The sequence below is a fragment of the Drosophila virilis genome, chromosome 2 (genome assembly GCF_030788295.1).
Source record: "Drosophila virilis strain 15010-1051.87 chromosome 2, Dvir_AGI_RSII-ME, whole genome shotgun sequence".
Classification (NCBI taxonomy): Eukaryota; Metazoa; Arthropoda; class Insecta; order Diptera; family Drosophilidae; genus Drosophila; species Drosophila virilis.
The window spans coordinates 7,247,054-7,272,214 of record NC_091544.1 but is presented as its reverse complement, the minus strand read 5'-3'; the positions used below and the strand labels follow the sequence as shown (position 1 = coordinate 7,272,214).

The 25,161-nt window shown below is 41.1% G+C and overlaps 9 protein-coding genes across 12 annotated transcripts; 6 read left to right on the top strand and 3 right to left on the bottom strand.

Moving 5' to 3' along the window:
- Window positions 1–71: 71 nt before the first annotated feature.
- Naa80 (N-alpha-acetyltransferase 80) lies at window positions 72–2,721 on the bottom strand. 2 transcript variants are annotated; one of them, XM_002054526.4, is made up of 3 exons: window positions 2,311–2,721; window positions 1,229–1,334; window positions 72–1,142 (listed from the first exon to the last, which is right to left on the bottom strand). In XM_002054526.4, exons 2-3 carry the CDS (start codon window positions 1,259–1,261, stop codon window positions 639–641), a joined length of 537 nt encoding a protein of 178 aa, XP_002054562.1. In that variant the 5' UTR covers window positions 1,262–1,334; window positions 2,311–2,721; the 3' UTR covers window positions 72–638. The 2 variants fall into 2 exon arrangements, with proteins under 2 accessions (XP_002054562.1, XP_015026916.1); XM_015171430.3 differs by lacking the exon at window positions 1,229–1,334 and having other exon boundaries at window positions 2,311–2,717.
- Window positions 2,722–2,790: 69 nt separating this feature from the next.
- Window positions 2,791–4,332, top strand: MED6 (mediator complex subunit 6). 2 transcript variants are annotated; one of them, XM_032439239.2, is made up of 5 exons: window positions 2,848–2,864; window positions 2,929–3,438; window positions 3,498–3,672; window positions 3,730–3,835; window positions 3,919–4,332. In XM_032439239.2, exons 2-5 carry the CDS (start codon window positions 3,248–3,250, stop codon window positions 4,221–4,223), a joined length of 777 nt encoding a protein of 258 aa, XP_032295130.1. In that variant the 5' UTR covers window positions 2,848–2,864; window positions 2,929–3,247; the 3' UTR covers window positions 4,224–4,332. The 2 variants fall into 2 exon arrangements, with proteins under 2 accessions (XP_002054563.1, XP_032295130.1); XM_002054527.4 differs by having other exon boundaries at window positions 2,791–3,438.
- On the bottom strand, window positions 4,226–6,346 carry LOC6630045 (uncharacterized). The gene is made up of 3 exons (XM_002054528.4): window positions 5,490–6,346; window positions 4,595–5,422; window positions 4,226–4,537 (listed from the first exon to the last, which is right to left on the bottom strand). The coding sequence occupies exons 1-3, from the start codon at window positions 6,049–6,051 to the stop codon at window positions 4,305–4,307; spliced, it is 1,623 nt and encodes a 540-aa protein (XP_002054564.1). The 5' UTR covers window positions 6,052–6,346; the 3' UTR covers window positions 4,226–4,304.
- Window positions 6,347–6,488: 142 nt separating this feature from the next.
- On the top strand, window positions 6,489–8,387 carry Snap24 (Synaptosomal-associated protein 24kDa). Its single transcript, XM_002054529.4, has one exon. It carries the CDS (start codon window positions 6,775–6,777, stop codon window positions 7,411–7,413), a length of 639 nt encoding a protein of 212 aa, XP_002054565.1. The 5' UTR covers window positions 6,489–6,774; the 3' UTR covers window positions 7,414–8,387.
- On the bottom strand, window positions 8,369–9,982 carry Mpi (mannose phosphate isomerase). Its single transcript, XM_002054530.4, has 3 exons — window positions 9,872–9,982; window positions 9,119–9,742; window positions 8,369–9,051 (listed from the first exon to the last, which is right to left on the bottom strand). The coding sequence occupies exons 2-3, from the start codon at window positions 9,693–9,695 to the stop codon at window positions 8,438–8,440; spliced, it is 1,191 nt and encodes a 396-aa protein (XP_002054566.1). The 5' UTR covers window positions 9,696–9,742; window positions 9,872–9,982; the 3' UTR covers window positions 8,369–8,437.
- A 238-nt stretch (window positions 9,983–10,220) lies between these two features.
- Window positions 10,221–13,428, top strand: DppIII (dipeptidyl peptidase 3). Of its 2 annotated transcripts, none has more exons than XM_015172242.3 (4): window positions 10,221–10,335; window positions 10,931–11,237; window positions 11,407–12,298; window positions 12,352–13,428. In XM_015172242.3, the coding sequence occupies exons 2-4, from the start codon at window positions 10,962–10,964 to the stop codon at window positions 13,350–13,352; spliced, it is 2,169 nt and encodes a 722-aa protein (XP_015027728.1). In that variant the 5' UTR covers window positions 10,221–10,335; window positions 10,931–10,961; the 3' UTR covers window positions 13,353–13,428. The 2 variants fall into 2 exon arrangements, with proteins under 2 accessions (XP_015027728.1, XP_002054567.2); XM_002054531.4 differs by lacking the exon at window positions 10,221–10,335 and adding an exon at window positions 10,653–10,866.
- Window positions 13,429–13,634: 206 nt separating this feature from the next.
- LOC6630228 (meiosis-specific nuclear structural protein 1) lies at window positions 13,635–15,593 on the top strand. The gene is made up of 2 exons (XM_002054532.4): window positions 13,635–14,579; window positions 14,645–15,593. Exons 1-2 carry the CDS (start codon window positions 13,710–13,712, stop codon window positions 15,176–15,178), a joined length of 1,404 nt encoding a protein of 467 aa, XP_002054568.2. The 5' UTR covers window positions 13,635–13,709; the 3' UTR covers window positions 15,179–15,593.
- Window positions 15,594–15,943: 350 nt separating this feature from the next.
- On the top strand, window positions 15,944–18,876 carry Atg13 (Autophagy-related 13). Its single transcript, XM_002054533.4, has one exon. It carries the CDS (start codon window positions 16,321–16,323, stop codon window positions 17,965–17,967), a length of 1,647 nt encoding a protein of 548 aa, XP_002054569.1. The 5' UTR covers window positions 15,944–16,320; the 3' UTR covers window positions 17,968–18,876.
- Window positions 18,877–22,726: 3,850 nt separating this feature from the next.
- On the top strand, window positions 22,727–23,362 carry LOC6630230 (adult enhancer factor 1). The gene has a single exon (XM_032439242.2). The coding sequence runs from the start codon at window positions 22,727–22,729 to the stop codon at window positions 23,360–23,362; it is 636 nt and encodes a 211-aa protein (XP_032295133.1).
- Window positions 23,363–25,161: the final 1,799 nt, after the last annotated feature.

Here is a 25,161-nt window from a genome sequence, read left to right as displayed (position 1 = left end):
GATTTCTCTGACAGATTGCAGACGGATGTTTCCGTTGGGGCTTCCGTTAATAACAAATAACAAATATAGCATTTAAAATATCTACAACTTTAATATAATTTATTGCCTTTCATTTCTTGCTTAATGCTATGTTTCCAATCTCGATATGTATATCTATGCTACAGTTTATTTGGAAGATAATTGAGCTATCATATGTAGGTAGATATTGTCTAGTAAGCATTCGAGCAAACACCACAACAAATCATAAGAGTATGAATTATAAATTAATAATAATACATAACTAAATTAACGTGAATATATTATGTGCAATATATTATATAACACGGCAATTAACGTGCTTGTGTATCCAAGCATTTTCCGAAATGATAACAAAAAATACATGCGGAAAGTAATATTTAAAAATCAACACGAGCGTAATATGAATGTTTGTTTGTGTAATCGTAATGGAATCAGAAGCAAACGCTCATAGGGTATATATTTATGCATAGTACGGCTCTGCCGCTGGGCAGTATTAGATTATATATTCAGCCCCAAGAGCGTTTACCTAATTTGACTAGTTTAACTGACACGCTCCGGTCAAGCTTGAAGCGTTCGCAGCTTGGTTAAGCCAACACTACTACTACTACTGGTGCTGATGTCTATAAGACCTTCCTCATGTATTTCTTATTGATATTTTGTAAACTAGGCAGCTCGCAGTGGCGCGGTCCATACATGGAAATGGGTTCACAGTATTCATACCCAATGCGTTCATAGAAACCATCCTGATCTATGGTCGACAGATAAATTGTGTTTAAATCGAGAACCACACGGCAGTAGTCCTCGGCAAACTTCATGATCAACTTTCCAAAGCCCTGGCCACGATAGGTTTTGTCCACGACAACAGACTCCACAAAACAGGCCTTCTTTTTCGATGTTATCGGGCTTAGTTTTAGGTGCGCTATAACACGACACATGCCCTCCGTGGTTAGCACCAGGCTGCAAGGCAGCGTATCACAAGAAGCTTCCAGGGAGCGCATGCGTGCAGTTTCGGAGCGCGGCCATTCGGAGTTGATGAGCGCGCACGTATCCTTCATTAGCTCCGGAAAGTTGTGTATTGGCACCACATTGAACGGACTGCCAGAAACATTGAACGGTGGAAGCCCCTGTAAATATACAAAATATGTTAGCAACATGCCAATAGGACTCTCGTCTGGTAAAAAGTGCGTTTGCCTAGATGTGGTCCAGCTACCTCATAGTACGGCTCCGGTTTAATATAGCGCATATCGCTTTAACTGACAAACTAACTGGGCCGACTGTTGTTGTGCCACCATCAGGCTACGAAAGTACCTCAAAATCTAAAAGAGAGTAAATTTAATTCTAATCGGGGGCAGCTAGACAACAACTTGTTAAAAAATAGTTCTGTTTTATGTACACAGAGTAAATTGAAATATACATTTATAACACAACGGCCATGAATACCTATTAAAATATTTCACATTTTACACATTTTCACTAAAGATTGAGAACATCGTCTAAAACAAGGCCGTAAGCCTCACATTTTGGCGCTTTTTGAAAAACTGTTCTTTAGAATATGAAAATATATATACATATATAGTACAAATTCCTTAGAACAATAATCATTTGATATGGTTTATATAGTTATAATGAAAGAACTCTTGTGCTTAAGAAAACATGTTGAAACAAAGGATATATATATATATATATATATATATATATATATGCCTGTATATAGAGATATTCGTTAGTGTCTATAAAAAACAGGTAGTTTACGAAAAGTTATTTTTAGTTCACATTCACGACAGATTTGAAACTGAGGTGCCAACCGACTGGAAAATGGAAAAGTAAGAAGGGTAACAAGTTTTTTTAGCTACATATTAAGAAATAATTTATTTCCACAAAGTATATATTCATTGTGCCCGAGACTGTGGGGGCGGTAAGTCATGGATAATACATACATATGTACGCAGCTATAAATGTACACAGCTATATACATATATGCGTATAATTTTGTGCGCGATATTCAAGGTGAGCCATAAAAAAGGAGAACAGTTTTTCTAAACGCTGACGAGACTTGCGCGACCTTGACTGTCAAAACGGCGGCAAATATTAGGCACAAACATATTTACACACATTCTTGGGGATAACTTGGTTATGATTAAGGCATGACGTTCCATTTGTAACCAGTATGTGTACATACAGATGCAGTATGAAAATGGGTAGTAAACTACACAAACACACACACACACAGCTGAACTCGATTTGATTGTTTAACAATGCGTAATAATTATTGATTTTTTTTCTGCTGTTTACCATTGCGAGCACTCGTTGCTCTTTCCGTTGTATTTCCTCACGGGCGCCACGACGAAATGTACAAAGCGAACTGATATAGTTTCCAATTCTGACGATCCGAAAAAATGGGCCAAGTTCCGCTGACCGAGCAAAATGTTTAATATACAATTTGATGTTGATGATAATTTTAGTGTATTTGTATTTGTGGCGGCAGCGACGACGTTGACGGCAACAACAACAACAATGCACGCTTCGCCGATTTTATACAAGAAAATTGAAAAATTGACCAGATATGTGTGTGCCAGCCCTGTCTGTATGCTTAATTTGAAATATATGTTATTTGAAACTGAAGCCGTTACGTTTTGTTTTATTTTTAAACATTTTGTTTAATATTTTCATGTGTGGAGCGATGGTAAAGTATTGCCACCTTGTTTATAAATGGCCCGCTCTGCCAACTTCCTTTCAAAATATATCGGCTAGCCACCACATGCTATCGGACAGTTTTCAAATGTATATCGGAAATTATAAACAAAATATGAATAACACAAAAAGTGTACTACTTGCACTAGTCGCAGGTACATAACGCACTAATGATAATTCACACATACTAAAATTAACAGTTTAACGGTGAACTTACAGTGCCCTCAGCGCCGTACTAATTGTTTAGTAGCAGCTGTTGAATTTTCCTGTTCACGACACTGAAATATTTATTACACAACAAATAAATCAAATAAAGACATATCGAAAAAGTGCAACATTTTAAAATTGGCAGCGTTCAGTCTATAAATAATTTGTAAACAAACTGAGAAAGAGGAAAGACGCTCGAACAAGCAAATAGCGGCCAGGCATTGACACTGACCCACTGATTGATTAGCAATTATTTTCTGTCGTCAGCCGGCGCAAAAAAAAAGACGAGAATTTCGCAGACCCAATCTATTCACGTGCAACAGCCGCAACAATGGCGAACCGACAAATAACGCAAGCACCAGAAAATCATCTACGTTTATCTTGGCACGATACTCAGATGATGGCCACATTGAGCCCACAGACCGTTATGGACTACTTTTGCCGCAAGAGCAATCCGTTCTATGATCACATGTGTAACAATGAAACCATACGCATGCAGCGTCTGGGAGTTGAACATTTGCAGTAGGTTTCTAACGCAGCTTATTAGCGTTTCCGTTTCGTAAATATTCCCTTCTTTGCAGTAATATGCTGGGCATGGAGTACATTCTACTGCACGTTGCCGAACCAATTCTCTATGTCATACGCAAACAGCATCGGCACAACCCCTCGGAGGCGACACCAATTGCCGATTACTATATAATTGGAGGCACTGTCTACAAGGCGCCTGATCTGGCAAACGTGATAAATGCGCGTATTGTGAGTAAACTCATCAGCACATCAGTGTAGTGCTCAAATATTGCCATCTACTTGCAGCTCAACACAGTCGTTAATCTGCAGTCGGCGTTCGAGGAAGCCAGCAGCTATGCCCGCTATCATCCCAACAAAGGATACACCTGGGACTTTTCGTCTAACAAAGTTTGTAAGTATAATGCATATTCTCGATGGTGGCTTGCTGTAAATTAAATATATTTCAATAAAATTTTGGTCTCTGATTTTTCGCAGTATCTGACAAAACCAAGTCTGACAAGAAGGATTCAAATGCTGCCAAGGATGACAATAGTGGCACGTTATTTCAAAAGCAACGTGTTGACATGTTGCTGGCCGAGCTACTACGTAAATTTCCACCGCCTATACCTCCAATGCTACAGAATTTTCAGCAGCCACTCCAAGCTGGGCAACTGCCAGCTGCCACGGGCACAGATGGTAATACGGGCTCGAACCCAACGGATATTCATGGCACTGGGCCATTAGATATAGCAACGGAAAGCATAGATATGAAGCCGCCGCCCGAGAAGAAAACCAAGTGAACTTCGTTGCAGTTTAATCGTATATTTCATATTAACCGTATTAGCATTAATGTAAACACAACCTAAACTAAGGTATTTGATTTAATCTTCATATCGAGCACTCAGTGCATTTGCTGTGTTCTGCTTCTTGTTTTTCGAGTGCACTGTCAGGCAGTGATTAGTATACTCAAGAATGCTCTTGAAGGACTGCTTACAGGTGTGGCAAGGCACAGATTTAGTGGGTGTCCGATAGACGCCTGCATGGGCAACCTTCTTGGGGATCTTCTTTACCGATGGCGGCGCCATTTCAACACCTTTTGTACCTCCGTTGGTGGCTACAAACGCAGAGAATGTAACAAAGGTTTTTCGGGCTGGCCTCGATCTAAACTTACCAATGGGCTGCTCTTTCTCCATCACTGGCATCATGCTCTCACGTGACTTCAAGCTCTCACTGCTCACAGCTGGCGATGTGCATGTCAATTTTGGTAGCTTTGCTTTCTTTTCATGATTTAGCTCCGTAAATTGAAGCTTACGCTTCTCGCCTGGCGGTATTTTGTCACAATTCTGCATTAAGTGTATGTGCAGCGCGCGTTCGAGCACAAATTTCTTGTCACAATATTTACAGAAAAACGAATTCTTATTTCTAATTGCTGGCCTACATTTCCAGTGTGAATCCATGTGCGTATCGAGCGAGTTCTTCTCTCGAAAGCTGGCACTGCATAATTGGCATTTAAACTTATGTATAATGGGGCGCGCTTTTTCATCGGCTAATTCTCCAGCTGCTTGTGCGGTCCGTGAAGTGCTTGCCTTGATAGTGGCGCTCTCAGCGGATCGTGGCAGCATGGACTTGCGGTAGCCGGCGTTCCCTATTAGGCTAGTCTTAGCCGCGGGCAGGCAGCTGCGACGAGCAATGGGATTACCTGTAGCCAGTTTGCGTGCTGGGCTGTTTAATGTGGTCTTGACAACAATCGACATGCGTTGCTTAAATGTTGTCCCATTGGCTGTGGGCAGATACGAGCGACGCGGCCGCGGCAAGGCAAGTGTCGGCAGTTTTGTTTGTTTTTCGGGTTTTGTTGAGCCGTCGGTTAGTTTAAGAGCCTTAACAATCAGCTCGGACACTTCATTAACCATCTCAGAGACCACAATTTCTGTATCCTTTCTGTCTTGGGCAACTGCTGTCAATGGAGATGGCACATTCACTGACGGCTCCTCGGTCGATACTGGAAAAATAAATCAAACTGATCGGTTAAGAGCTGAAATCCAAACAAATAACATGTTTGAGTTTACCTTCCGTAATATTTTCAAGCACAACGTTGGCGCTTAAAGGATAAATATTTGTCTTATTATTATTTTCCTTTACTGAATTGTCCTCAAGCGTAGCATTATAAATTGTATTTGTCTTCACCGTCGAGGCAGTGGCGTCTATGGTGGACGATAACGTGGAATTCTCCTCATCTGGCTGCGTGTTCTCCTTATTATCAGCGTCTGTAGCGGTCACATCCTGATGCACGTCAGATAATGTTATATTTTTTGTTGGTGTCGAGCACAGGGCATTGTGCTTGTTCAAAATACTTTTGTCAAAGGGGCGCAAGGGTGAGGCTTGGTCTTTCGAAATGTCATTCTTAATTAGAGCCTGTAGTACGTTTTTTACATCTTTTTTCTTTTCCTCTAGGGTGTCATCATGTTTTGGGTCCAGCTCCATGCTGTGCATCTCCAAATATTGAGTAGTTTGGGTAGCCATCACCGATTGCCATTTGCTCGCATGCGTGTCGTCGGCTTCGGCGTCAAAGGACAAATACATGCTAATGCTGTCCTCGCCGGGTGCAAGCGAACGGCGTGAATTGTCCATAATTACACTGCTAAAAAGTTATGTTCACTAAATCCGTTCGAGTGCAGCACAAAATGAGAACCCAAAATTTAATTGATATTGAATAAGAAAAAAAAATTGCGCTGAAGATCACTGACGCTCAACCTTGGCTGTACCAACAACTATTCGTTAATATTTCAAATGTATTATACAACACTAAACGCGCCAACCAGTTACGCACGGCGGTATAAATATATTGCAGCTTCGCAGTGCTTAATAACAAGTTTTTTTTCTATATTTTATTTACTGCAATTTAACAAGTTTAGTTCTTTTTAAAAAGTTCTTATCGTTTGGCTATAATTTGTAGAAATTTTCAAATTTAATGGCTTGCTATGAATAAATTTTGCTCACACTGATTTAAGACTTAACAACCCTGACTTATCGTATATCGGTTTCGTGTGTATATCAATTTTCGATAAATCTTGTATATACAGAATTGGTTCTTGTATTTGCATAAAAAGACTTGCCAAAATATTGTACAAATTAAACAAATCTTTCGATTATCATTTTTAACTTAAATTCAAGTTCCTGCTTTTGCAAAATAACGAGCTTAAAAAATCAATTGTGTCAACCCCTTGTGGTGGCGTCAGCAGCAGTGATTGTGAGTCACTTGCGAAAATTTCCCAAACCTGCTACAAAAAAAAAATCGCAACCACTTGCTAAGTCATCAGTTCAACGTAAACACCGCAAATAAATAATCACGCAATGGCTGCAATTGTGGAAAATGAGCCGCGCACGGAGTTGCAGGAGCTGCAGCTTAAATCCGCTCAAGTGGCCGACGAGTCGTTGGAAAGTACTCGACGCATGCTTAGTTTGATGGATGAATCTAAGGAAGCAGGCATACGCACTCTGGTAGCCCTGGACGATCAGGGCGAGCAGCTAGATCGCATTGAGGAGGGCATGGATCGCATCAATGCAGATATGCGAGAGGCAGAAAAGAATCTTAGTGGCATGGAGAAGTGCTGCGGTGTCTGTGTACTGCCGTGGAAGAAGGTCAACATAAAGGATGACGGCGATAGTGCCTGGAAGGCTAACGACGATGGAAAAGTGGTGGCCAGTCAGCCGCAGCGTGTCATTGATGAGCGCGAGCGTGGCGGCATGGGCGCACCACCACAATCCGGGTATATAGCGCGCATAACCAACGATGCGCGCGAGGATGAAATGGATGAGAATTTGGGACAAGTGAACTCAATGCTAGGAAACTTGCGCAACATGGCCTTGGACATGGGATCCGAGTTGGAGAACCAAAACAAGCAAGTTGATCGCATCAATGCCAAAGGTGATGCGAACAACACTCGCATGGATGGTGTTAATAAACGCGCAAACAATCTGCTCAAGAGTTAAACTGCACAATTGTATGCACTCAAAGCGATAATGATTAACCTAATCAAAGGCTCCTCCCACTCTCCATATACTCGAAACAACTTACTATCTCACCTAAACTTACACAACCACCACCACCACCACCACCACCAACTACTACAACAACAGGGAACACATGTTGTGGGCACAAATATACTAGCAGTAGCGGCATTATTTTTTGATTTATTTGTTGCTACTGCGTTATCAAACTATATTATACGTATATACTTACTAAAGCAAAACTGAAGAGAAATTAATAATTACGAATAACCCATCTATATAATGTATCTACACGTATACCTATCGTCTAACTACTAACAACCTTTACCAAAATTTTATAATGAGATATTTCGTATAAATGTACCCAAGTTTTTGGTACAAACATTTTGAGGCATTTTACGACCTTTATGATTCAAACTAAGCAACTTTGTATGTTATCTATATGATAAAATATTTACAACTTGTGCATGCTGTGGTGAGGCATTTATAAGGATTCAACGGAACGAACGGATGGTTGAGAACAATTAAATATTTAAGGGTAGTGTCATATTGTAGCCAATTTATGTGCATTCTTTGTGTACGCCAGTTTGTTAATACTATACAAGAAACGTACTAGCTATATGTATGTTTATGTACCCAAACCCCCCCTCCCCCCACCCCTTTCTATATATAACACTTATACATATTATATATTTCAGCCAGATTGTAAGCCCAGTTTTTGCATTAGGTTAAGTCGGTGCAACGTATTTTGTTGTTTTGTATTAATCTGAAATTATCTGTGCACAAAATATTATTCATTGATATGTTTATTGTACATTACATAATATCGTATTTAATTAGATATATAAATCCACGCGTTAACCCCGCTTTAAATAATTAAAATTGCCAGTTTAGTTTCTATTTTAGCTGTTATAAATTGCAATAATTGAAATTGAAATTAATTCGTGACGAAAGAAGCGTGTTTCATTTATTTAAAATTTTGTAAAACACTACAAATTTTCACTCTCTAGGCACGCCTGAAATAATTATATGTTGCAATGTAGGCGGTGAAATCATCTCCGCAGTCTTCGGCATGCAGGAATTCTATTTCGGGCGCTGCCTCAACTGGAATGTAGACAATGTTTCCGCGCGTAATGGTAATTTCCTTGGGACCATCCTTGGTGTTAAGCCTTAAGATGCGGACACCTGTCAATGTCAACAGAATGGATCCATATGGCTGTATCTGCAGCTTGTACGTATCTACAGTGTGTTTAAGGGCCACATGCATCACAGCGAAGTCGTCAACAGGTGGTACAAACACCTGTACGGTGTCATCGATGCGATACGGCATAAACAGCTTGCAGCTCGCCGGTTTACCCTCAAATATTACCGAGGCAATAAGCTGCTCCACATCTTTGTATTTGGGCGTAAGTCCTGCACGAATAACATTATCAGAACAGGCCATGCATTCCACACAATCACCATCCAAATATGCATGAATCTCGTTGGCGCCCAAGTAAATGGCCTGACCAGGCTGCAGGCGCACCAGATTCAGAAAGAATAGGGACAGTACACCCACGTCCCCGGGAAAATCCCCATTCACTGTGTTGAATATATCCAGCAAGCCATCCTGCTTAAGTTCTGCATAAACATAAACAAATGAAATGGTTTAAATTGCAATGCAAATAGGATATGGTGGCGGCCTTGCCTTTTTTGTAGTTTTTGGCTATCTCCTTGACGCAATTGGCGACGACAGTTTCATCCGACTTCATTAAGATCTCGTAGCATTCCTTTACGCCCTCGGCGTTTCGATTTTGGTGTAGCGCATGGACAGCGTCTTTGCCGATGAGCTTGGATAACGGTTCGAACTCATCAATATTATCGATTATATCTTCGACTGGCTGGAATCCAACCAGCGCCAGGAACGGTGTTAGGGCTATGCTCAGCTCTGGCTTATGATTATCATCCTTATAAATGAGTGGTCTTTCCTTGTGCAGACGCTCCGCTTCGCATTTATTTGGGTGCACTTGGATGCTGAGTGCTTTTTTTATGCTCAGCACCTTGAACAGATATGGCAGATCCTTCTTAAGAACACGGTCAAGAGTTTCCCCAGTCTCCTTGACAATGGAAACACCACAGAAATGGGTGCCCATCCACATTTCGGCATATGTTTCATTCTCGTTCAGGATAAAGTCTGGATCATTGGCCATTGCCATTTGGGCAACAGCCGAATTAATGCCACGTTTACCCCATTCATAGTTTTTCACCCAGCCAGTCAGTTCCATTTCGTTAACGCTTGCGAAAAAACTTTTACTGCCCAACTAGGGTCAACCTGAAGGTGATAAGAAAATAAACATATGATTTGGACAGCTGTTTGGGTGGGTAGCGGGTATTAAGCCCCACACAATTGCGTGGGGTTTCGATAACAGCTTGTGCTTCCGAATAGTGGTTGCATACGTGCCAATTGTTATCTGATAATTACGCCCACACCTCAACATAAAGATAGTGAATTTTCAGAATTTTTTTTTCAAAATATTTTAACTACATATTTGAAATGTGACAGACAGTGTGACCGCAAACGGTGAAATAACGCTTTTCCAATTAGAATACTAACATCTGATATTAATATGCATTTGTAGCAAACTAGAGTATTTGCAATGCCGATGAACCATCTTCATATTTTAAAAGTGGGTATACTTTCCACTGCCTAAAATCATTTTTAGTTCGGATTGTTTCAATAGTTGTGCATTGCTTGCTGTTAAGTACATTTAACAGTTTATGTTAAGCTATTGCTCCTGTAAATAACATTTCTCAAATGCCAAAGCTTACAGAAATATCGCTAAGCTGCAAATATCGCTCATCTCTAGTAACAACTTGCACTTTGTCGGCATTTTGATTTCATTAATTGCATTTCTTATTTGTAAGGTACGTAACACAATATATTATAGCTTTGTGATATTATTTTGTAGCATTTTTTCTTCTTTGTTTCGCTATGCATGCACTGCGTAATATGCTTAAGAATCAAACGATTTCATAGCTTCTAAAAGGGCACCTACATATGTATGTATGTATGTTCACACAGTACAAACATTTGCATGTGTGTACTTTACAGTTTCAACGCGTTGTTCGACATTCATAAAATCACAATTTCATGTAATATTTGAAATAATTTCGAAATTAAAGCATTTTACATTTTACAGTTGTGCTGCAGTTATTCGGTTGATTATTTGGTAGCACGTTGTATATAATATTTCAAAATCGTCAGTCAAAATTCTCAGTCATGTTGCTAGTTCAGAAAATTCGTAGGTGCCATCAACTGGGCCAGCTTTGCCAATTACGTTTTCGAACGGCCGGCAGTTACACTGTAGCGCAACATTTCCAAAAGCAGGCAACGCGTCTTCTGAATTTCGGTCAGCTAAGAACAACAACATCTGCATTTACAGCCGTCAATTACAGGTATTCCATGGTTATGCATTCAGCACTTGTCTTAACTTATGTCTGATTTCTCTGTTTGTTGCAGCACACGTGTTAATTTGCCACAACCAAGCGTAATGGCCAGCAAAACTTCGCATTTCGTGTTGCCAAACACGCAGCCCATTGCCGATTTGGATTGCAAAAACGCATTTGAAAATTTAACCGACAAGGAAAAGCTGTACGCTCACTATTTTAGTAAGGCATCGTGGGATGGTGGTTTGGTTTCCCTCATCCAGTCCAGCCCGGAGGCGCCCCTTATATTTTCGTTATTGCATCGCATTTTTGTTGCCGAAAAACCCGCCGAGCTGAAAGTCAAAGCCTTAAAAGCGGGCGCTACTGAAGATGATTTTACTGTGAGTCCCAACTATCTTAAGATTTAATCATGATCCATAAATGGTCCTGCAACTATTTTAACAATTAACTTACCTAGAATCAAAATTATAATCCCATTCCTTTGGACCCTTTTTTTTTTGTGAAAATATCACAAGTTTCAAATAACATAAATCTTTTGTAAATTTGTAGGCATTCCTAGTTTACGCATGTGGCGTGTTCGCCAATTCCGGCAACTACAAGGGCATGGGTGATAGCAAAATAGTGCCCAACTTGGCGGAGGATAAATTTGAGGCGATCGTACGCTCTTCGGCTGCCTATGCTGCTGAGCCGCGCGTGTCTAAGATTTATGAGAAGGTCAAAAATCTGATTTATGCTCTGGAAGCACGTAATGAAGTCCTCGGCTTTGCGCCAAATGGTGTAACTACATATTGGTCGGACAACTGCACCAAGGAGGATTCGGAAATAGTCAATGCTTGGCTGACAACGAAGCGTATCGAGCCATACATGTGTCGTACATTTAAAGTGACCGAGAACGGAAAAACATTTTACGACATTAAGCTCGGTTCCGTGGAGCAAACTAGCAAGGAGGGCATAACCCTGGCTCTGGAGGAGTACAATGGCAACCATTTTCGCGTTACACGTGGCGACTATCAACCCTTGCTGAAACGTGTAAACGAGAATTTGCTTCAAGCAAAAAAATATGCCGCCAATGATAATGAGACAAAAATGATTGAGCATTATGTCAAATCCTTTGAGGAAGGCTCTTTGGCCGAGCATAAGGATGGCTCCAGATGGTGGATCAAGGACAAGGGACCCGTTATTGAGACCTACATTGGTTTCATTGAAACGTACCGCGATCCGGCGGGCGGGCGTGCCGAATTCGAGGGCTTTGTGGCCATGGTCAATAAGGAAAGTTCGGCTAAATTTTCCGAATTGGTCAATCGTGCCGAGAAACTTCTAGAGTATTTGCCATGGACTGAGCCCTATGAGAAGGATTCATATTTAAAGCCAGATTTCACGTCGCTAGATGTACTGACTTTTGCTGGAAGCGGCGTTCCTGCTGGCATTAATATACCCAATTGTGAGTAATACCAAATAGAAAGGAGCCAATATATAATGTATTATGTCTAACAGATGACGAAATTCGTCAGGATGAGGGCTTTAAAAATGTTTCGCTGGGCAACGTGCTGGCCAACATAAATCGCAAGGATCCCATACCTTTTCTATCCGATGCGGATCAGACACTCATGAAGGAATATAAGGTGAAGGCTTTTGAGGTGCAAGTGGGTTTGCACGAGCTGTTGGGACATGGCAGTGGCAAATTGTTCCGCATCGATGAAAATGGTACTCACAACTTTGACGTGGAGACAGTAAAGAACCTCATAACTGGCGAGCCTATTAAGAGTTGGTATAAGCCTGGCGAGACGTACGATACAAAATTCGGTGCTATTGGTTCATCCTACGAAGAGTGCCGCGCTGAGGCAGTGGGCCTTTATTTATCTCTGCAGCGGGATATACTGGAAATATTTGGTTTTAAAGACGCTGCAGAGCAGGACGATATCATTTACATCAATTGGCTTAGCCTTATTTGGAACGGCATGGGTGTTGCCCTGGAAATGTACAATCCCAAATCTAAACTGTGGCTCCAGGCACATTCGCGTGCACGTTTCGTTATCATGAAAGTATTGCTCGAAGCTGGCGAAGGATTTGTTACCGTTGAAGAGACCGAGGGTGGTAAAAATCTACTGCTCACATTGGACCGTAGCAAAATTCATACCGTCGGCAAGAAAGCGCTGGGCGAATTCTTGACCAAGCTGCAGGTGTATAAATCCACAGCCGACATCGAAGCAGCTTCCAAAATGTACGAACACTATTCGAACGTGAACGAAGGCGGATCGCATCCTTGGGCCAAGTGGCGTGATATATGCCTGGCGCACAAAAAACCACGCATTATTCTGGTGCAGGCTAACACATTTATTAATGGTGACAAAGTTGAATTAAAGACTTATGATGCTACTCATGAGGGCTACATACAGTCTTGGGTAGAGCGTTATCCCACTACTGATATTGATGATGTACTAGAAAATATTGTAGAGCAGGATAAGAAGTACTTCCCTATTGCTTATTCAAAGTAACACGGCTGAAAATTGCATATACATGTTGACTCTGAAAATATATATTAAATATCTTTATACACTTTTTATTGCCAAACTCGTGGCCTTTTTTTAAAAAACATTTTTAATTACAGATATTGCTTATTGCTTAAGAAGGGAATACAGTCATTATCAACGTTGCCTACTGTGCCTATTTACCTTGATCAATCCTTTTCCGATAAAATCTATCGATAATAATATATCGAACATACAAAATATCGTTGCTAAATTAAATATGAATTTCACTTTTAAGGCATCAGTCGTTTCTTTAATATACATATTGCTACATCGTTTTATTTTACACTATTTATATAGTTTTTTTTACGTCGATTCGCTACCATGACAACGCAAAAAAGGACATACATGGATGCGAGGGACGCTACCCCCGCGATTCATATCACAGGGAGGCCCAAGAATATGGTATCGGTTGACGATACTTTTGTTTACAAGAACGCCAAATATTTTTGTGATGTAATAAACGAAACCGATCTTGAAAGCAAGCAGATAGCAATGGAAAATCGTCTTCGTAGACAGGCTTTCAACAAAGAGGCTCTAATGTCTGACGAGCTTAAGCAACTGAAGCGTCAGGAGTTCATAGATCGCAAGCGGCGCCAACAACTGCGCAGCGAATGCGAGGAACTTCGGGAATTGGCTGAGCAGCTCCGATTGGCATCAATTACAAAGGAGCTCGAAGAGCACATGGTGGAAACCAAGAGAAACCGAGAACTGGCCAAAAACGCCAAAGCGGTGGGCTTGCAGCGTGCCGAGGCTACAAGACAGCAGAACTTGGCGATGCAAGAACAGGAGGAACTGCGCAAGAAGGAACAGCAAGAAGAGCTCCGCAAGACGTTGGCAAAACAAATCGAAGAGAAGCGGCAACAACGCCAGCTTCGATATGTAGAAACGCTGACAGAGCGGGAGATGCGCATGGCCATGCAGCAGCAAATTGAGGAAGAAGACAGAGCAGAGCAACTGGAGCTAAACCGATTAAAGCTCAAAAAACGCGACGATATGATTACATTTATTAAGGAGCAAAGGGAATACAAAGAACTCCAAAGGGCTAAGTCTGACGAGAATTTATCAAAAGCACTTGAAAAACAATCGGAGATAGCTGAGCAAAAGCGCCAAAGGGAGGAGGCAAAGCTGGAAACTCAACGTAAGCAAGAGGAGATTAAAATGCGAGTGGGTCATCAGGTGTTTGAAATTGAGGTAAGTGTGCTAAAATCTAAAGGAATGCACCGAAAGATAAAAGATTTGTTTCCCTATAACCGCAGGAGCGCCTACGTCAACGCTACAGTCTGTTGTTCGATCTGCTGATCGCAGAGTACAAAGCGAAAGACGATGAACGCTACCGGCAGCAGCTCAAGCAGGAGCAATTCAACCGGCAGCGTGCCCGGCAGGAGCTGGAACTTTATCGCGCTGAAGTAAATGAGCGCAACATCGAAAAAGCTCGTAAAAAGCACGAACAAACAGTTGAAAGAAACCTTATGTGCCCCGATGAGGGCCCGGATGGCATTAACAAAAAGGACATCCAGGAACGTCAACGGCGGAAGGAGCATGGTGTCCTACTGCTGTCCATGATTGAGGATAACAATCGCAAACGTGCTGAAGCAGCTGCTGAAAATATGCTGTTCTTCGATTCAAAAGCCAAGGCAGAAGCCGAGCGGCAAGAGCGCATTCAGGAAGAGCGCTTGCAGATGCTGGGTTCTGTGCCGGCTTCGGTGCTGCAATATCTTCCAAAACAAGTGCTTACGGATTCGGACCGGAAGTATTTTAACATACAGAGAAAAGAGAAAACGTTAAAGTAACAGCGTAATTGAACACCAGAGAAGCACTATCGAGCCAAGGCTATTTTAAATTTACTATTGTACCTCAACAATATGGATATGAAGGTATTTACTTTATAGGAAAATCCTGAGCTGGCATTTCAAATATAGGCACCCAACCCGCCCCCTGTGCCTACGTGACGTGTCGCATACATTGCATGGTGTTGCCGTACTTTTTAGAAATACTAAACAAAATTTAAGGGTAGTACGCCAATCACGGTATAGTACAAAATATCGCTGTTTACGCGCAATATTTCTCAGCTTACTATGCAAAATTGAGATATATAGTTTGGAGTATAAAAACCAAAAATTTCATTTCGCATTTATAAAACGTGTTTAGTTCATCAAAAATGCTTGCACCTATATCCAAAGAAAATAAACTTATTGATAACAAATACGTTTGTTTAAAATGACAATACGTTCAAGCACCTGAGTGTATAGCACCTGAATATATGTAATTTTTATATTAAATTCTTCATTGTTTGAATAGAACATTTCTAGGCCCAATTAATATGTCGGTAGTGGAATAACATTGCAATTGGCTGCCGAAATATGTTACAAATCAATTTATTTAAGCCTTCGTAAAATTCTGCACTTCTTCAGCAGCAGTAAATACATTTATTAAATCACAGTTTTAAATTGTGACATTAGATTTTTTTGGTCTGCTGTTTGACAACTGTCTGGCAACTCTGTCTGGTGCCCACGCAACCCATAAAGTACGGCAACATCAGCACGACGTCGCATTCGTTTTAGTTCAATGGCGGACGGTAATGAAAAAAGTGGGAGTGATCTTTGTTTTGCTTCAAAATCAAAGAATTTAGTAGAACAACTGTTTTAACAAAATGATAATAGACAAAAAATTCAGGCAAATAATAAATTGCAGTGTTTTATAAAATGCCCAAGCTAGTGTTAATCGCGAACCCGAGTGCAATGAGATAAAGTGAACAAACATAACACAAAAGTAAAAAAATTCCGCAAAATACTGCGAATGGGCATAGACAGACAATACGCGGAAGCAGTGTAAAATAGGAAAGGCAACGCAAAAACGAACTTTGTACGCTGTTGCGAGTACACAAAAGTGAATTTATAAGTTAAAAAAAAAAAAAAAAATCAGAAAAGTCAGAATGTCTGCACAACGTTTAAACGCGGTCGACAAAGAACTGGAAAAGTACATAAAATTCCTGGCGCTCAAATCAGCACAAGTTGTGGTGCAGTCGCGCCTTGGCGAGAAGATACAAACTCAATGCAATCCACTGGGCGGCAACGATTGGTTCAACATTGTCGTACAGGATCACCCGGATGTGCTGGACGAGACGAAACGCGCCCTGGCGCTAAAGCCAGGTGATAGCATATTGCAACGCTTGCCCCTGTGCATTGAGATCTCGCTAAAGACTAGCGAGGGCGACAAAATGATACTTGAGGTGTGGTCGTTGGATCTGCTGCCAGTGGACAATAAAAAAGAAGCTGCAGCTGGTGAGGATTGCAAGGGCGATGGCTGCAACACAAACATCTGCAATGACAGCCAAACACTAAAGGCTCCCCATGCTATCTATAATCGGATGAGCATTATGCTAAAGTCCCTCATTTCGCTCACACGCACGACGCCTGCCTATAAATTGTCGCGTCGTCAGTGCCCGGACTCATATAGCATCTTCTATCTCATCTATGTGGATCGACCGAAGGTGCATACACTGGGCGAGGGGCACAAACAGGTCAAGATTGGGCAGCTCAATACGATTTTGGGTTCTCTAACCATGTCGGTTGCCTACCGCACCAAGCTGACCATTTCACCTACGGCTGGTCATCAGGTGACGGCGGCAGCACATCAAGGAGAGCAGCAAAATACTATTATGCTAAAGTCAGATCACTTTCGGCCCGCCAGCGATGTCAGTTCACCTACGCAGCAGTTGGCAACGGCTAAGCTTGGAGCGGGCGTGGGTGGCACGGGCACTGGAGCAGCGAACGATAAGCGTTTCATAGATATTGAGAAGCCATTGCGGCCGGGTGCATTTACAGACCTGGGCAAGCTGCGCCAGTTTACGGAACATGATTTTGTGCTGCCAGAGACGCCGCCGTTTGAGTGGATGCTGCGGCGTACGCGGCATGAGAGCAACGGCAGCGGCTCAATTGAGTCGCTGAATCGAAAATGTGAATCGCCAGTTAACAACAACAATAATAATAATAACAACAACAACGTTAATGGCAGCAACAACAACATAAACCACAATCACAATAACAACAACAACTCGACAGCGTTTAAAAGCTTTGAGAAACCAACTGTTGTTGTCCCCTGTGCCACATCACCAATCAAGAGTCTCCTAATACCCGCTAGCAGTTCCACGTTGCGTCACAACTCTGCACCCACGTTGCAGGAACAGCAGGCGCCAGCACAACAGCCCCCGCCAGATGATGATAGTCTGCTCAAGGAGCTGCATTTTCCCTTCGCCTCGCCCACATCCCATGTCAACGATCTGGCCAAATTCTATCGGGAATGCTATCATGCGCCGCCACTGCGTGGCCTCAGCGAGCTGCAAGTGCCTAACTTAGCCAGCTGTGGCGCTTCAGCAGCAGCATCCGCGACAGCAGCGGCATCTGCCATGGCCAGCACAGCCGCAGTCACAGCCGATGGGAGCATGGATGATTTGTCGCGCCAGCTGGAACAATTTGAGACATCGCTGGAGGATTACGATAAGCTCGTCTCACAATTCGGACTGAGCGGCTCCTCATCCACGGGCAGCCGCAGCAGTGGCGGCCTTCAGATGAGCAATTGAACAGCGAGCGCGAACGAGAATCTTTTCAATAATAGTTCATACTAATCATCTGCATCAGTGTTAGGCTCTTTGTTTGGCTTTTATACTTGTTTAAACTGGCTTTAAGTTATTATGATATTATTAACTACATGTCTCATTGCAGCATAGGAAACATATATTTAGATATAGGCTAATTATATGGGCTCTAGTTTTGTATAGCTATCAAGTAGGAAGCTCATCCCGTTTCACGTTTTCAGTGCAACGATTAAAATACGAACACCCACGCCCACGCCCACTCCCACATATATGTCATTAGATCGGAGCGTACTAATCGCTTGTTTGTTTAATTTTCACTTTGTTCATGTGCCTTCAAATACGATTGGAACTACATATATATGTATATACAAGTATCAAATGATGTTCATGCATAGATTATGTTTTTAAGCTAACATTTTTGTAAATGCCTCACGTAAATATTGAAAGCGATTGTAAATTTCATCAAATTTAGCTTTAAGTCCCAGTAAGAGTTGCCTTTTGTTTATCAAAAATAATACGAGAGTTTTGTAACTATCTGAAGATAGAAAGAGAAGAAGAAAAAAAAACTATTAGCTTAACTAAATGTGTATGTATGTGTCAAACGAAAGACTTAAAAATTAGTTGAACAAAATATCGTACATATTTGTTTGATAATTTGTATATAGCAAGGGAGAGAGAATAAAAGCAGCTGCAGAAACATTTGTAAACAATATACAATGCATTCTATTCTAACTATTTGTAATGTCGCGCTTTGTTATTTATTGGTTCCAGAAACTGCAAGGTTATACATCCTAATCAAATTTATACATATACTATATACATATTCATTTGGTATACATCAAGCAAAACGCATAAAGGAAAATATGTTAAATTAAACGAAATTGTTAATCAGAATACAAATTGTTCATTTATTTATATAGTGTACATGCCTTCCCAAGATTGTCACTGGATCACGAGACTGGCACAAAAGCAGATTATCAGCGCTGACTGATCTTGATTATATATATATATATATATATGTTTACAAATAGAAATATAAAATATGTAAATAGTAATAATGGCTTATAGAAGCTGCCCTACAAATCACCTTTAAACTTGGCATTGGTCCAGCCGAGAAACTATCATAAACATAGATGCACTAAGATCGTGTGCAGCTTTTCAACTGATCCATCACGTGCGTATCTATATACATAACTAACTTCTAAGTATATATGGCATATAGCTGAGTTTATTTTTGAACTTTTCTCTCGATAAGATAATGCCAAAGCCTTAACTGATTGGCGCCTGTTTCAGGCGGTTTCTATTGCTTTTGCTTGGCGCTTTTCCTAAGTGTAGTTTGTTTGTTGCAATTAAATATTGTATAATAAGCGTCAGAGTTGTTGTGGTTGCGGCTGCGGCTGCTACCGGTCAAGTCCGAGCTGCACTTAACTGCCAGCATTGAGCAATAACAACAAAATTAGTAAAAAGGCGCGATTACATTTCCCGTCCGCCCCTGTGCCTCCTCAATAAGTGCGCGCATCAATCTTTTTATACCCTTGTAATGGGCATTATAACTTTGTCACGAAATGTGATGCGTTGACGGGTCCATCTCCGATCGATTTATCGTTCTATTGCTCGGTTTTGAAGATATCTTAAATAAAACTTTACATATCGGAGCAATCTGTTAAAAATTGAGTTCTTTGATAAAACACTCTAAGAATCTTGACTCTAGTTCTACAGCATTTTTATATTTCAAAGAATTTTACAACAATAACAAACTGCTGGAAGTTGAGTTTTTGTATGAAAATATATGTGTACATGTATATACAGAAATATACCGCAGGTGAAGTGTCAACAGCAAGGGTATTTTATCTTCGGCATCTGTTCTGTGTTGCTTTGTTCTCGCCAAGTGCTCGAGAGTGCATTGCAAAATGTTGTTGTTTTTATCTCCATGTAGAATTAACGTCACTATGGCAACGACATATCTAAGGTTAAATAGTTTATTTTTAAATGTACACGTACAATATAGTATATATATGTATAAGTTTTTGTGCTTGTATGTATTAGTATTACTATTGCCTTTTTTGTTTTGCTACACCTTATCTGCTGTTTTGCTAAATTGCTGTATTTTCGAGTGCTTTATACTCATACATATACACTTATACATATGTGCATGTGCACATGTATGTGTGTGTGTGGTGGGTACTTCTCAGTGGCGCCTTAGGTTCGCGGGGTGCTCGGGCAAGTTTACCCAGTTGCTGGTAGCAGGTTGAGAAACTTTCGGTGTGACCGTCGCGCCCAACAGGTCATTGGTAATGCACACATCACCTGTTAGCCATACATATGCATGCACAAATATTTTTTGTCTTTGTTTCGCTGTTGCCAAGCGAAGTGATTTTTGCCATTAGCTTTGACGTAGACTTCGACTTTGACTGTGTAAAATGGCCAGACGCCAACCTTACTCAACACTGTATACTAATGCATATGTATGTATGTATGTACTGCATACATAAATACACATACACACACTCATGCGTGTTTGTGTAAATGGTAATTGGTATCGCCAAGCAACCACTGCGCCCCTCCCCTACCCATTAAGGTTGCACGCGCCAACGCGACGTCAGCTGAGAAGCTCGCATCCGGCGGCCTGGAAAGTTTTATGCATATCTTTTTGGTGGGCTGACTCTCAATTTTGCACCCACCTAAATCAAATTCAATTGTCATTAATTCATCCAGGGGCAACGGGCGGCTCGTGCACTCAGGCACTCATTTCACAGATCTGCAATCTTGTCAAGATCATAAAGCTTAATGCATTTAAAATTCAGGTTGTTCTAATGATGTTGACATTTTTGAAATTTTAATACTTTTACTTTTTTTTTGGCATACTTATCCGTTTATTTCTAATTTCCACGCCCCCCCTCCCCGCTACGCTGCTGATCAATTGATAAGCGTATTTTGATGATATTCACGTGCCGCTGAATAATTTAGGCATTAAAAATGGACAACAAAAACCGCTGTACGAATGAAAAGCACCGTAAGCATATACATACATACATGCATATGAAGCCATTTCGAAATTGCTTGATAAGCAAACGCCTAAAATGGGCAGCCACAGCGAAAAATAAATAAATAAAAAAATACAACAACGATAAGTCCACAAATGTACAAAGTTGTTGCGATTACGCTGCGTTTGTGTACTCCTACATTTTTGAAATTGTTCATGTAAAAACTGTAAGAAATCGATCAACAGTTTGCAAGCAACTGGTTTGACGAGCTAAGTTTTACATTCACATTTACATATGTGTGCATATTTACGTGCACACAATCCGTAGGGGAGTGGAGGGGGGGGGGGGTGAGTTGTTGTTTGTCGGCTTTGCCGGTTTTTGCGCCAGCTGCAATAATAAATAGCATAATTGCAGTTATTTTTAGACACCCACTGCATCCGCCTCCGCCTCCGCCTGCAGCAGTCGATTGTCTTTAGCATTTCAGGTAGGGTACTTATAGGGTATTTTTGCAGCAGATTGATTCAAGTAAAGCCACACAGCGAAATATATTCCCAGAATAAACTGGTAAACAACAGCATAAAAAACAAATTTGGATTTTAGTTCAGCGTCCCAACTGTTGCTACGTGCCATTTGTCTCGCAGAACAGGCACCGCTTGTAAGGTGGCACCGTAGATGTTGTTTTCGTTTTATTTATTTTTTTTTTTTTGGTGGCCTCGGCGGGGCTTTGTTTGTTTTCATAATGTGGCGATGATATGGAGAAACAACAGCTATTGATTGAAGCACGCCTGCCAGTTAATAGCGCTGGGATAAAGGTAGTCTCGTATGATAAGGTTCATAAAATTACAAGGTCTTATATTTATGTCGGGAACAAGAAACAATCGCTTCTAAAGAAACTCAAATGCATTTTTAATGCGGAAGCTAAACAAATAACAGTTGCAAATCTCGCACTTTGTAAGGCGGAAGTGAAATGCATGAACATGACATCAATTTTATTTGAATTCAGAATAGGATATTGTGTAATTTTATAATAATTAACATGCTGCGAATAAACAACTTTTCGCACTGAGCTCAGAAATGTGTGTATTTAATTACACTCACGTTTAATGGGAATTAGTCAATGGGTGCATGAATGCAATTGTTATTTATGTTAAGAAAATTAATTTAAAGCTTAAAAGTATCGGATTGGATTTTGGTTTGGCTTACATTAAACATTTTTTAAATTTAGAAACTGCTTTCATTGAAATTTGAATAAAAGCGCCAACATTGTTGGGCGATAACTGAAATCGGTTATTTTTGTGAATCAACTATGGCACTGGGTTGCCAACACTTCGCACAAAATAACTCGATCCATATAATTTACTCAAAGTGATTTTCATATCGATATACTGGTTTTTGTATGGCGCTACTTTTAAATTGACTTTAAATTAACATGTTACACCAGCGCAAATAATAAAACATTAATAGATTAAAATAACCAATACAGCTATATGCTTGCTGTGACTTCTTAATAACCTAATTATCTAAGTACTCGATAGTTGCCAACTCAAATTTATTCACAATTTCCACTTATGGATGTGGTGGCTAATCGATACTATTCGATTACTGCAGCTGTTCGGCTAACTTCGACTTGAGAAACTGGGGTGTTAAATAAATATATTTTTATATATTTATGTGATAAAGATTTAAGCCAGCTTACGACGCTGGCCAATTACAAAAAAATACATACCGGCGACAAGCCGTATACGTGCTCCTACTGCCATATGCAGTTCAGGCAGCAGGGCACGCTCATCAGCCACATAAGGACGCACACGAATCTCGCCAGCCAGCCAGCAAGAGTAGAGCACTCGGTCATGCCAGCACATCTCGGACACGGTGCACAGCAGCTGACAAACGGTCTGCTGCCCAACAACCTGCACAACACAACACCCAACTTTCTCCAGCTGGATCACCATCCGCTGCTGCATTTCCTTGAAGGCAGCACAACAGTAAGCTCTTTGGTAGCCAGCAATGCGGCGGCGGCGGCGGCGTCTGCTGCATCAGCGGGAACAGCGGCGTCTAATCCAAAACCCGAACCCAGCCAGGCCGAGCAAGGACCTCGAATAAGTGTCGGCAACATTAATATGTTGAGGAGCGATAATCCGGATCGGCCGTTTGGCTGCAGCGTCTGTCGACGCTTCTTCTCACAGCAGAGCACCCTGGTCAACCACATTAAAACGCATACGGGCGAGAAGCCGTACAAGTGTAAGATCTGTGATGCTAGCTTCCGGCAGGTGGCCACGCTCAACAACCACATGAAGATCCACACCGGGGAGAAACCCTACAACTGTTCCTACTGTCCCAAGCAATTCCGGCAAAAGAGTACCCTACAAAACCATTTGCGCATTCACAAATGCTAGCTTTGCTCCGCCGCCAGCATTACGGAACATTGAAAGAAAAGCAGTTATACTAGATGCCGATACAGTTACATGCACAATAACAAGCGCAATACATTTAAATAAATTTAAATATACTCATATGTACTCAAACGGGTTATTTACCTGCTATGCAGAAAGCAATTGAATATTAACAAAGCTCAACCGTAGCATGTCCAACATTTGTACATATGCATGTGTTTGGGAGAGATTTGAATTGGAACTAGTCTAAATTTGAATTGTACTCCCGTTAACGTGTTAAATGCTAAGTCGAATTTAATGTAACAAAAATACAGTAAATGCTCTCTTAACGGCCTTCTTGCTTCTAATTTTACACTATCGCATTTAGCATTTCCATTTATGGCCTTCTTTCTAATTTAGTTCCGTGGTACGAAGCTTGAAAGCCGCATTTTCCATTACAGAGGATTGACCTCTGAAAATGAGAATAAAGCCAATGGTGAATGATGGAGTTGCATGCGCTACGGGTGAAATATCCGAAAATTTCGAAACACTTGAAAATAGTTCGCGGTGGGTGTGAAAATCGAAACTTTTTCGATGATTTTCTTTAATATCTCGCGTAATAGCTCCGCGGGGAGATATGACGTTCCAAAACGACATAACTCCACGCTGAGATATGACCTTCCAATATCTCGCGTAATAGATCCGCGCGGAGATATGACGTTCCAAAACGACATAGCTCCGCGCGGAGATATGACCTTCCAAATCATCACGTTTTTTTTTTTCAAAATCGAGGTCGGTGCGAAAATCGAAACTTTTTCGATGATTTTGTTTTAATATCGCGGGTAATAGATCCGCGCGGAGATATGACGTTCCAAAACGACATAACTCCGCGCGGAGATATGACCTTCCAAATCAACACGATTATTATCAAAATCGAGGTCGGTGTGAAAATCGAAACTTTTCGATGATTTTTTTTTAATATCTCGCGTAATAGCTCCGCGGGGAGATATGACGTTCCTAAACGACATAGCTCCGCGCGGAGATATGACCTTCCAAATCATCACGTTTTTTTCTCAAAATCGAGGTCGGTGCGAAAATCGAAACTTCTTCGATGATATTTTTTTTAATATCTGGGGTAATAGCTCCGCGCGGAGATATGACGTTCCAAAACGACATAACTCCGCGCGGAGATATGACCATCCAAATCATCACGATTTTTTTCAAAATCGAGGTGGGTGTGAAAATCGAAACTATTTCGATGATTTTTTTTTAATATCTCGGGTAATAGATCCGCGCGGAGATATGACGTTCCAAAACGACATAACTCCACGCTGAGATATGACCTTCCAATATCTCGCGTAATAGATCCGCTCGGAGATATGACGTTCCAAAACGACATAACTCCGCGCGGAGATATGACCTTCCAAATCATCACGATTTTTTTCAAAATCGAGGTGGGTGTGAAAATTGAAACTATTTCGATGATTTTTTTTAATATCTCGCGTAAAAGCTCCGCGGGGAGATATGACGTTTCAAAACGACATAACTCCGCGCGGAGATATGACCTTCCAAATCATCACGTTTTTTTTTCAAAATCGAGGTCGGTGCGAAAATCGAAACTTCTTCGATGATATTTTTTTAATATCTCGGGTAATAGATCCGCGCGGAGATATGACGTTCCAAAACGACATAACTCCGCGCGGAGATATGACCTTCCAAATCATCACGATTTTTTTCAAAATCGAGGTGGGTGTGAAAATCGAAACTTTTTCGATGATTTTCTTTAATATCTCGCGTAATAGCTCCGCGGGGAGATATGACGT

Coding starts and splice junctions, on each gene's coding strand:
- DppIII (XM_002054531.4), top strand. CDS start 10,691: ATGTTGCTAGTTCAGAAAATTCGTAGGTGCCATCAACTGGGCCAGCTT. Junction 11,238..11,406: donor CTACTGAAGATGATTTTACT/GTGAGTCCCAAC, acceptor GTAAATTTGTAG/GCATTCCTAGTTTACGCATG. Junction 12,299..12,351: donor TGGCATTAATATACCCAATT/GTGAGTAATACC, acceptor TATGTCTAACAG/ATGACGAAATTCGTCAGGAT.
- MED6 (XM_002054527.4), top strand. CDS start 3,248: ATGGCGAACCGACAAATAACGCAAGCACCAGAAAATCATCTACGTTTA. Junction 3,439..3,497: donor CTGGGAGTTGAACATTTGCA/GTAGGTTTCTAA, acceptor CCTTCTTTGCAG/TAATATGCTGGGCATGGAGT. Junction 3,673..3,729: donor ACGTGATAAATGCGCGTATT/GTGAGTAAACTC, acceptor ATCTACTTGCAG/CTCAACACAGTCGTTAATCT.
- Mpi (XM_002054530.4), bottom strand. CDS start 9,695: ATGGAACTGACTGGCTGGGTGAAAAACTATGAATGGGGTAAACGTGGC. Junction 9,052..9,118: donor AGCCAAAAACTACAAAAAAG/GCAAGGCCGCCA, acceptor ATGTTTATGCAG/AACTTAAGCAGGATGGCTTG.
- LOC6630045 (XM_002054528.4), bottom strand. CDS start 6,051: ATGGACAATTCACGCCGTTCGCTTGCACCCGGCGAGGACAGCATTAGC. Junction 5,423..5,489: donor GCTTGAAAATATTACGGAAG/GTAAACTCAAAC, acceptor TTATTTTTCCAG/TATCGACCGAGGAGCCGTCA. Junction 4,538..4,594: donor GGAGAAAGAGCAGCCCATTG/GTAAGTTTAGAT, acceptor CTGCGTTTGTAG/CCACCAACGGAGGTACAAAA.
- Naa80 (XM_002054526.4), bottom strand. CDS start 1,261: ATGCGCTATATTAAACCGGAGCCGTACTATGAG. Junction 1,143..1,228: donor AACCGGAGCCGTACTATGAG/GTAGCTGGACCA, acceptor GTATATTTACAG/GGGCTTCCACCGTTCAATGT.
- Snap24 (XM_002054529.4), top strand. CDS start 6,775: ATGGCTGCAATTGTGGAAAATGAGCCGCGCACGGAGTTGCAGGAGCTG.
- LOC6630230 (XM_032439242.2), top strand. CDS start 22,727: ATGCAGTTCAGGCAGCAGGGCACGCTCATCAGCCACATAAGGACGCAC.
- LOC6630228 (XM_002054532.4), top strand. CDS start 13,710: ATGACAACGCAAAAAAGGACATACATGGATGCGAGGGACGCTACCCCC. Junction 14,580..14,644: donor ATCAGGTGTTTGAAATTGAG/GTAAGTGTGCTA, acceptor CTATAACCGCAG/GAGCGCCTACGTCAACGCTA.
- Atg13 (XM_002054533.4), top strand. CDS start 16,321: ATGTCTGCACAACGTTTAAACGCGGTCGACAAAGAACTGGAAAAGTAC.